General features: G+C 34.1%; 2 protein-coding genes across 2 annotated transcripts; both read right to left on the bottom strand.

Annotated features, from left to right (window-relative positions):
- Positions 1 to 483: 483 nt before the first annotated feature.
- Positions 484 to 2,839, bottom strand: LOC120157567 (probable mediator of RNA polymerase II transcription subunit 26c). The gene is made up of 9 exons (XM_039168662.1): positions 2,344 to 2,839; positions 2,193 to 2,261; positions 2,008 to 2,090; positions 1,717 to 1,790; positions 1,393 to 1,439; positions 1,258 to 1,291; positions 1,007 to 1,098; positions 723 to 816; positions 484 to 631 (listed from the first exon to the last, which is right to left on the bottom strand). The coding sequence occupies exons 1-9, from the start codon at positions 2,728 to 2,730 to the stop codon at positions 513 to 515; spliced, it is 999 nt and encodes a 332-aa protein (XP_039024593.1). The 5' UTR covers positions 2,731 to 2,839; the 3' UTR covers positions 484 to 512.
- Positions 2,840 to 4,034: 1,195 nt separating this feature from the next.
- LOC120157656 (translation initiation factor eIF-2B subunit beta-like) lies at positions 4,035 to 9,239 on the bottom strand. The gene is made up of 13 exons (XM_039168725.1): positions 9,163 to 9,239; positions 8,974 to 9,061; positions 8,721 to 8,875; positions 7,713 to 8,000; positions 7,356 to 7,485; positions 6,882 to 6,989; positions 6,658 to 6,760; positions 6,377 to 6,581; positions 6,099 to 6,115; positions 5,636 to 5,721; positions 5,005 to 5,091; positions 4,553 to 4,657; positions 4,035 to 4,441 (listed from the first exon to the last, which is right to left on the bottom strand). Exons 2-12 carry the CDS (start codon positions 9,024 to 9,026, stop codon positions 4,561 to 4,563), a joined length of 1,329 nt encoding a protein of 442 aa, XP_039024656.1. The 5' UTR covers positions 9,027 to 9,061; positions 9,163 to 9,239; the 3' UTR covers positions 4,035 to 4,441; positions 4,553 to 4,560.
- Between the last annotated feature and the right edge of the window lie 257 nt (positions 9,240 to 9,496).

Here is a 9,496-nt window from a genome sequence, read left to right on the forward strand (position 1 = left end):
ATGATCGAGTGTTTATTGTCAAATTAGTTAAGAGTATTTAGAACAAATATTAATTTATAATCACCTTATCTTAATAAAAAAAAATTGTCGTGTGCACTGTGCACACATTAAAATTTCAAGAAAAAAAAACAGATGGTATCTGCCAATTGAATCAAAATCCTTGTGGCTGAAAAGAAAAGGAAGAAAGAAGCTAAGGGGATTACGTTATTTACAGTGCATGTAAATTTCAAACACATAATATCCCACAACTGTGTGTCGGTCACATGCTCCTATTACGAGTTCAAAAAATTGGATTGTCATAAAATATTCCAAAAATTGCATTCATTAATCAAATTTCAGATGATCAATAGGTAGTTCATTACATCTCCATAAACAGGAAGGATAACCTACTAAAGAGAAAAATAACGAAAAACCTATAAAGTTATGCAGAGTAACCCTATCTAATACAACGATAACAAACAGAGTTGGAAGGGAAAAAAAAACCTGAAGTGTGATGTGCTTAAGCCAATCACTCACCAGTGCCTCCCTTGAGAACCACTTGCCTTGTTTTTTGCAAACAAGGCATTCTTGGGTTTTGGACCTTTTGGTAGCTCATGAATGTCCATCACTTGCACAGTTCTTTGCTTTTTGGCTTCAAAAAGACCATACAAATAACCAATCACCATCAAGTGAAGCATTCCAAGATTCTTAAAGAAATTGTGAGAGAAGGGATGAAAGCAAACCATTCTGAGCTTCTTTATAACTTTCTTGAAGCCTTTTCCTTGCAGAAGCCAGCTTCTCGGTGTCGAATTTGCTTTCTTTCTGCTCTTTGTGTCTCTACAAGATCTCCGCAAAGGTTATATTATTCCAACTTGGATTCAAACTATCCAGATTTAGTGAATGCATTTACATCTAATTTGGTATCATAGTTTTCATGCATCTAAAAGATCCTTAGAAGCTGTATCTAAAAATGGCACAGAATTTGTATCCTAATTTAGGGGTTCTAATTTCGCAGTAGTAATAATACCTGCACATTTTGTGGAGGATCTTTATGATGTGAGAGTGGCTTTAACTTCCTTTCAGGTTCTGAATTATTCTTATCTAAGGCACTACTCCCATCTGCCAATTCTCATCCCAAAAAGCATTAAAAAGGAGGAACCTTTTTAAGTTAAAGATCATCATATTTTGTGTCAAATGTGAATATTAAATATGATTTTTTAAAGAAAAAAATAAAGAAATTAAGATCAAATTAAACTTTGAATCAGATTCTGTACTCACTTTGCGGATTTGGAGAGTACACCAAATCAGGAACCTATAGCACAGCAGAATGTTGTAAAGATCAAAGGAAAGAATAATTTTCCAATGACTTCCACGTAAAATATATAATATTATGTATTTTATAATTGATTTTACCTGTTGACCACCATTTTGAGGAAGCTTTTCCTGTGGTGAATCCCCATCTGTTCGCCATACAATAATCATCGTCACTTTTAACTGATTCACATTCACTTTTGAAATATTCTCACAAGAATTGAAAATCTATATGTTCTTTAAGTGTCAAATATAGATACTTTTTCTTTAAGTGTATCTGACATAAATATTTTATCTTTAAAATATTACAATTTCATATTTATACATTTATTACTAGTGTCAAATGCGATCACTAATTTGGATAAATAAAAAGGCAAAGCATTGTAGCTAAGTCTTCTTCATGTTACAGTTTAGTAGTAGATTTACCCATTAGGGCAGCAGATTCAAGTTCTCCAGGCTGATTAACCATTACCCATTTATCTACAATCTCTTTCCATTTCCTGGAAAAAGAAAACAAAGAACCAAATCATATAACTGAGTTCCCTTGAACTGCTCTTTCCAAAACTAAAACAAGAAGATAAAATATTCATACATATATTATATACAATGAAACTATGTCGCTATTATATTGAATATGAATATATATCCGACTACGTATGAAACGTAAGTATTGCACACTAATTCTTGGAGTTAAAATGAAAATTGAAATATTAAAACCTGACAAGTAGCTTCACTATTTTCCTAACTTCATTTGATGAATGCTTCCTAAATTTGTTCACATGTCTCCCAATATCAGTTTCCTGAGATATAACCAAAACATGAAATTAATGGTGATGAATGAAACTGAGGAAAGTTCAATAATAATAATATAAAAAAAGGAATACATTCCGGTTAATTATTACCTTGAGAGCTTGAAATGTTATATCCATATCTGCCAAGCTTTGAAGCAAATCAATCAAAGAATCTTCACACTGTTAAAAGCAACAAAAAAAAATAAAATCGAACTCCATAAAGTATTAAACCATCAATGCAATTGCAAAAGGATTCAAAGACCTGGTCAGGTGCTTCAAGGAGCTCCTTGATTTCAAGAACACTTTTTTGTTCATCATCAAACAAGCCTCCACAGGGGTCCACGTCGACGTCGTCATCTTCATTATCCGATTGAGGTTTTGAAGGTGACCCTTTTCGTCCTTCTCCACCTTTACTTTCATGGAGGCTGCCTTCTTTATTAACTGGAAATCCATTTGATCTCTCACCAAAATCACAGGTTTTACACCCATTAACAATGGAAGTAGCATAGAGTCTCTCCACAATGCCATCTCTCCTTTGCTTCAATTCTTGGCCGTGATCTAAAGAAGCTGCCAGAATTGCTGTATCAATCAATGTCCACACATCAACATCAGCTGTTTCAAGGACTGATCTGAAATCATCCAAATCCATTGCAATCCAATTCAAAAAAAGAAGCTAATGATCTTATTGAAGCTTCAACATAAACAGATCTGGTTGAAAACAAAAAGACCTCAAGCTTGAATTTTGCAAAATTTTCAGCTGCAAACGAATAAAAGAAAGTAAAACAACACGAAAATCGATTCTTTGAAGCCAAAGTGAAATGGGAATTTGTTAGTTATTTGAAGAAAGTTTCAAAGCTTTTGAGTTTGTTAACGGAATTGGATACACCCAAAATGAAGTATAATTTTTATTATTTCTTCTCCTAGACATTTCTAAGCCAATTCTTTTTGGCCATTTGGTTACAATTCATCAAAGTTTTATTTTCTTTACACTTTATGTTCAGATTTTTTTCTTGGATTTTTGTGATTTGGGAGATGAACTAACATGAAGTATGCCAAATATTCCCTTGAGATGAACGACAAGGCATTTTGTTCATTGGGGACAGTATTAGTTTATATATGTATACAGAATGTATCAAATTTTATTAGAATGAAATAATAATAATTGAATTTTATATAAGTATAAACATGACCATTGTATTTTTCATAAAAAGATGACCATTATCAAAAGAGTTAATGTACCATTTTGACCTTGACTCCAGCTTTAATTTATAATTTAGTATCCGACTTGAAACGGCCCAATCCGAGTTTATTATAATCTTATCTGAATTTATTTTTTTAGTTTTTAATTTCAAAAAATAGAATAAAAATAAATGGAAATTTTAAATAAAATAAACCAACTATACAAATCCCTTCCCATCTCTGATTCAAGTAAAAGGAAGACGGGATTCAATGGAAATAGAGGAGGAAGAAAGAGATGGGAAGGGGTGTTATGACTTATGAGTGTATACTTTGAAGGCAAAACAAAAGCGTGTGTAAAGTTTGAAGATCAAAAATAGAATCTCATGAATAGTTGAGTAATTAAATATGTGTTTTATCTACATTTTTTTTAACAGAGTTAATAGTTTAAGACAAATGAGGTAATGATTTGAACTTTAAGGAACAAAATATCCCAGAAAATATTTTAAGATACAACTTGGTACAAATAGTATAATTCAAAGGACAAGGGTACATTTAAGCCTAATGAAAAATAGGTAAAGCAACAATGAAAGCTTGATCTAAGCCGTAATCAAACAAGAACAGTCGCTGACCCATTCTTCTATTTAAATCATAGAATATTTAATATAAAAAAATTATAATAAAAAATAGTAATGATTAGTTGTTATCCGAATTTGGGCGAATCTAATTGAATTCATAAGAATATCATTCCAAGGCCAGCATAGTTTCTCTTTAATATATAAACTGGGAATTTCTGAATTTAGAAGTAAAATGCAAAGGAGGTATATCTCCAGTACCACCACCCATTAAGTTTCAAGTCAACAGTAATACAACAATAGTTCCTTGCATGCATGAGTTCTCATACAGTAGAATGTTGAGGAATTTTCATGGCGATATAAAAGATAAACATGTTACCTTCACTTCCATTCCTCTCTTTTCTCCCACTGCATTTCTATTTCCTGGGTCCTACATCTCTCCATAATCACAAAAAAATGACTTTTCTATGGTATGGTCCAGTTTTACCAAAGTTGATTCCACACTTTCGTATCGACAATTTAACAAATTTCCCTCCAACGATACCTGTTAGTTTCCGTAATCACTGACTAGAATTTCATTTCTCCACGTACAGGCATCACAAACAATCTGAAAGTTCAGATGCAGAAATATTTCATCAAATTTGGCTGTGCAATCAGCAGCTCTACAATCAAACATTTTTCTCCATTGGAAGAAAAAGCACTTACTGGTATATCTAGGCACTGTAAACTTAATTCCCCGAAGTAGCTCTCCGTTGCATTACAAGATCATCAGCAGAGTAATAATCCGCAATCAGGCGGTACATGTATGATGGATTATGCCCTCCACTGTAAGACATGTAGCAATCAGTGATAACTGGGTAGAAAAACTCAGACCATGAAAACCAGGTCTTCTAGAAATGGCTAAACCATCAAAGCCAAAATACATGCAAATATTTTATCAATGTGAATCAGAAAAAGGGATTATGTATTGCATTGCATCCCCACGTTACATCAACTGATCAATAATATTCCAAATGCAGAGAAGTAATTGATTTGGTAACTTGAAATGAAATGGTAAACATCAAACAGATAATGGTAAACATCAACAGATGTCAAATATCAAATATGAGTGGAAAGAACAGAAGTGCTAACTAATGGAACTTTTGAACTCCATAAAGACCAGTTGAACTTACGTATCAGTTATAAAGAGACTAACAAGCTTTGGTGGCACATAATCGAATGTTGGGTTGACAACATGAAGAAGAGGGGCACCAATGCCACTTCACCAAATAGGGACAACAACAGAAACCATGCTATAATCATTGCATCAGCAAGCACTGACACCATCTGGGTGCCTTTAAATTTTTTGGTCATTTCTCTGACCATCCTCAAGTCAGCTGAGTAGCAGGCATTTTATGCAATTTTGTTGATTTATTTGGAATGAAGCTCAATCTCAAGAACTAGATCCTATTATTTTCATTCTTCAAGCCTGAAAACTTAATTTAAAAGTTTACTCTCAAATTAGATGTCTAGATCTAAAGTAAGGAAGTAACAAGGTGAACGTGTTAAGGAAAAAAAAGTGCCTGAAAAAAAGCTAGAAAACAAACACTCAGAAGGTCTTAAGATCCTGACTTACTAATGAATTGACTGGCATGCAATTGTGCAAATCTAGATGAGACATGCAGTACAATTAGATCATTCCCTTGTTAACATGCAACAAAACAAGCACCAATCACCTTGGGCAGATCTGGGTCGCTTAGAGGTAATAATACTTGGGAACTCCACCCCCCCCCCTTTTTTTAAAACAAGTATTGGAAGGCTTACAAGCAAGCATGCTCACAAGGTATGCATGAACCACCAAATATAACGGAAACTGGCAGATAGCAGAACTTACCCACATCTTCCCTTCTCTATTTTTTAAAGCAAAAAGAATATCTTATGGCTAGGCTTCAATTTATGTGTCAAACTCAAACACAAGGATTACACCTCCCACAATCAACCAACATATGCTATTCCCTCTTTACCTCCCTTTACTAGGTATAATAATGCTTCTGCATCACACACTTGGTGCTCAAATCTGTCAGGTAAGTGAGATCTGATGGTGGCTTTTTCCAGGTGTTCTAACCCAAAGCTGAGACCATGGAGATATGGGGAAAAATTTAATCCATGGATCATGGTATCTAATTTATGTATGTATATATGGAAGCTAATAGTTGGGCTGATGCATTGGCTAAAGCAGGTACCAAAAGATCTTCAATGCTTATGGTGTGATAGTAGGTAGTATTACCCTGTACTGCTGTAAAACTGTATCAAACCAACATGTTGTTTGTTTATCTTTGATTCAATATAACTTCAATCTGATCGAGCAAATTAAAAAAAAAATCCTATACGGTGCTAATTCCTATTATAGCCCTCTCAAATTCTATCCTATTAATCACATGCAATGACACCTCAAGCAATCAATATTAACTCATTTAATTAAAAAAAGGAACAACATAAAAAACAAAAATTCATACCATCATAGAGGCATAAATAAGTTCACAAAATGTTAATCTAAGTTGAAGCAGAAAAAAAGGGGTTTCACTTGTTCTTGCACAAAAATGTCTAGAAGTTTGGAGGTCAGGCAGCAATTATGCTGAAGTACCTTGTGACTGCCAGCGAGAACAACAAATGGGACAGCATGCTTCTGAGCAGCAAGAGCGACCATGTTCAGCCCAACAGGTGCTATGACCCCACCATTAGCCATGACAGCATGAGCTCCAACAATAACCTTCATGTTTACAAAATCTCATATGAAGCTCCAACAGTGCCAGAGATCATTAACAATTAGGATGAACTTCACATACCATGTTTACTCGGGAAATCATGGCAAAAACTGCAGAGTCGGTAATTAGTGTAGTCTGTAAACCTCTCGTAACCAATTCTTTTGCAAGAAGATGCCCCTGATACCTAAGTTAACACCAAGTATTAAGGGGAAAAAACAAATATTGTTACAGAAAGGATGTCAAAAGTGTAGTAGCTTAAAAGAAATGTCTTCGTCTTGCAAAACATTTCCGCCACTAGTACAAACCTTGGAGCACCCTCTGCAACAAATACTCGAAATGATCTTTTCTTCTCTTTTGCAGCACAAAGAAATTCCAGCACGGTTCTTGAACTGCCTAAAGTTAATATCACCTCGCTGACAATATGTTGTAAATATTATCAGTAATAGAGTAAGTTAATGTGTGAAATAAATCATAGGTAGAAAACAATGTCAGAACACATTCAGGTCAAAGTGTTTCAAACCTCGACAAATCATGGAAAATAAACAAAATAAACTACTGGAAACGACGCGCATAGATAAGGAAGGTTGGGCATGAGATAGACTGTTCTTTGGGGACTTAAGGAGGGGGAGACAGTAGGAGTCTCTAGTTTAAAGTAAATTCAAATAACCTTAGACTATAATATATAATTTAGTTTACTCAAAAGACTAATCAATGAGTAAGCAGTGTTACGATTCAGAGACAACTAAAGAAAATAGAAAAGCTTCAGTCAGAAAAGATACTTTTGATGTATATGCTCTACTGCTTGCTCAGCAATCTGTTCATGGCAAGTGCTAATGTCTTGAATAAGTTCATTGACTGCTTCAATGACATCATGCTTCAGCTTCCGACTTCTAGAACTTTTGTCGGCAGCTGCAAAGGAAAAAAAACCCTTAAATATAAATACTCAGATAATATATAATAATACTATGAGATTTCATATCACAAGATTATCAGTTATGACTTATGACCATAAGAAGTCAGTTTTGCATAAATCAACACTTTTTCCAGACAATAATCTCAGTGAATATCAGAAAAATTAAAATCTCGTTTCATCAATCGCAATGCAGATAGATCAAGTGTCTGGAGCAAGAGTTCACATTTGCTTTTTCCTTCAGAATCTCCGCCAGAAGAAGAAGTATGAGGGACTGCTGCAGAGTTGGGCACATCCTCAAGTAGTGTTTGCAAGGAAGGTGGACGCAAAGTGCTTCTAGAAGCAGCAGCAATGGCAGCAGCTGATAGTACTGGTTGGTTGTCTCCATCAGCATCATCTTCATCGTCACTTACTGCTGACAAGTTCACTCCAGCCATAGCAGCTGTTGTCAGAGAAAGATCTTCCTCTCTGATAATGTGCAAAACACGCCTCACAACATTACCCACAGCAAGCTCTGCCATCACATGCATACACTATTAACATAGAATACCAAAGCACAAGTATCAACAATTACTAGGAGTTATAGTGCATGTTCGACCCAACTTTCTGAGCAACTTCCCTACTCCAGAAGGACAAATATAGAAAAAAAAGTGCTTACACGAAAATATGTTACCTCGTAACTAAACCGGAAAATAAAAAACTTAAAATTCTGAAAAAAACATCAATGAGAATTGAGAAGCCAATAATTTTATATGGAATTTACAGACAAAGCAAATGTATTACAAGCTATTAGAAATACAATTAATTCAATGCAATGCCTTTTTTTTCTTTCAAAAACTTACTTTAACGTTGCTTTTTATGCAACTTCTTTAGTCGGACTGAACAGGATCATAAAATGTAAGACATCACAAGGAAAAATTATGGGGATAAAATTTTCAGTTCGCATTACAGTTTGGGGGTATACAAAACACTGGCCCATTACTCATTTCCTAGCTAAAAAGACAAACAGAATTGTACGCATAACAACAGTGTCCCCCAAAAAAATTACAATTCTTAGGCATACTCCTATAATTATCAAATGTTTCAATGCTCTAAACCAATATCTGCCAACAGTTTCCTTATAAGCAACTTATAAGCAACAAGGCGTAAGCGAAAACGAAATCAAATACAAACCACAAATTTTCAAAAATAAACAGCAAAACCAAATTAACCCAAAAGGTAAAGGCCGTCATACCGACAGGATTTGCAGCAATTAGTCGTTCTCCAACAACTTTAACCGATTGAATCAAAGCAGCAGCCTGGTTCGTATAAGGCACACGAGTTTGAGAAATCACTGAGCGAAGAAGTTCCGCTGTCTGCTTCGCTGTTGCTTGTGAACCCTCAATCTTACTGCCCAACCACCCCACACAAGCAAAAAAAAAGTTCATTCCTATATTTTTTTTCATTCTAAAATTCATATGAAATGGAAATCAAATGAAATACTTCACCGTTTTTTAAGCTTGTTAAGAAAATCATTGACGAGAGCTTGGGTGTCTGGCATCTTCTTTTATCACCAAAATCCACTTCTTCAAAACGCTACAATCAAACAAGAAAATATAAATTAGAAAAATAATATCCATGTAGTATTTTTTACTAAGAGAAATTGGAAGAAAAAACTGATGTGATTAATTACTTACGGAGAATTAGGGTTTCTTCTGGAGAGTGAATTTCCACGACTGGTTAGTTGTTACTGCTATAAAGCTATTTTTGCCCAACTTCGGTAATTTTATTGTTCTTAAAAAAAGTATACCGTATACCAATAAATTTTCTTCGCTCATTCATTTATATAACTTAATTTTCAATGTACTTAATTATAACATTAATTTTAATTTTACATTTAATTTTATCACTTTATCATTAAATCAGTAATTAAAAGATACACGTTAATAATTATTAACATAATTTGTCACACTAAAATGATATCGTTTTATACATTAAACTTTAGGTATATCGGTTTTGCATTTAACATTT

This window comes from Hibiscus syriacus, unplaced genomic scaffold (genome assembly GCF_006381635.1).
Source record: "Hibiscus syriacus cultivar Baekdansim isolate YM2019G1 unplaced genomic scaffold, ASM638163v2 tig00111273_pilon, whole genome shotgun sequence".
Classification (NCBI taxonomy): Eukaryota; Viridiplantae; Streptophyta; class Magnoliopsida; order Malvales; family Malvaceae; genus Hibiscus; species Hibiscus syriacus.

What these genes read in the sequence shown, in the direction of transcription:
- LOC120157567 (XM_039168662.1), bottom strand. Translation starts at nt 2,730, where the DNA reads ATGGATTTGGATGATTTCAGATCAGTCCTTGAAACAGCTGATGTTGAT. An exon ending in TAACATTTCAAGCTCTCAAG is followed by an intron (nt 2,091 to 2,192) that starts GTAATAATTAAC and finishes GTTATATCTCAG; the next exon opens with GAAACTGATATTGGGAGACA. An exon ending in ATCCTCCACAAAATGTGCAG is followed by an intron (nt 817 to 1,006) that starts GTATTATTACTA and finishes GAGATCTTGTAG; the next exon opens with AGACACAAAGAGCAGAAAGA.
- LOC120157656 (XM_039168725.1), bottom strand. Translation starts at nt 9,026, where the DNA reads ATGCCAGACACCCAAGCTCTCGTCAATGATTTTCTTAACAAGCTTAAA. An exon ending in CTTAACAAGCTTAAAAAACG is followed by an intron (nt 8,876 to 8,973) that starts GTGAAGTATTTC and finishes GTGGTTGGGCAG; the next exon opens with TAAGATTGAGGGTTCACAAG. An exon ending in AGTCTCTTTATAACTGATAC is followed by an intron (nt 4,658 to 5,004) that starts GTAAGTTCAACT and finishes CATGTCTTACAG; the next exon opens with TGGAGGGCATAATCCATCAT.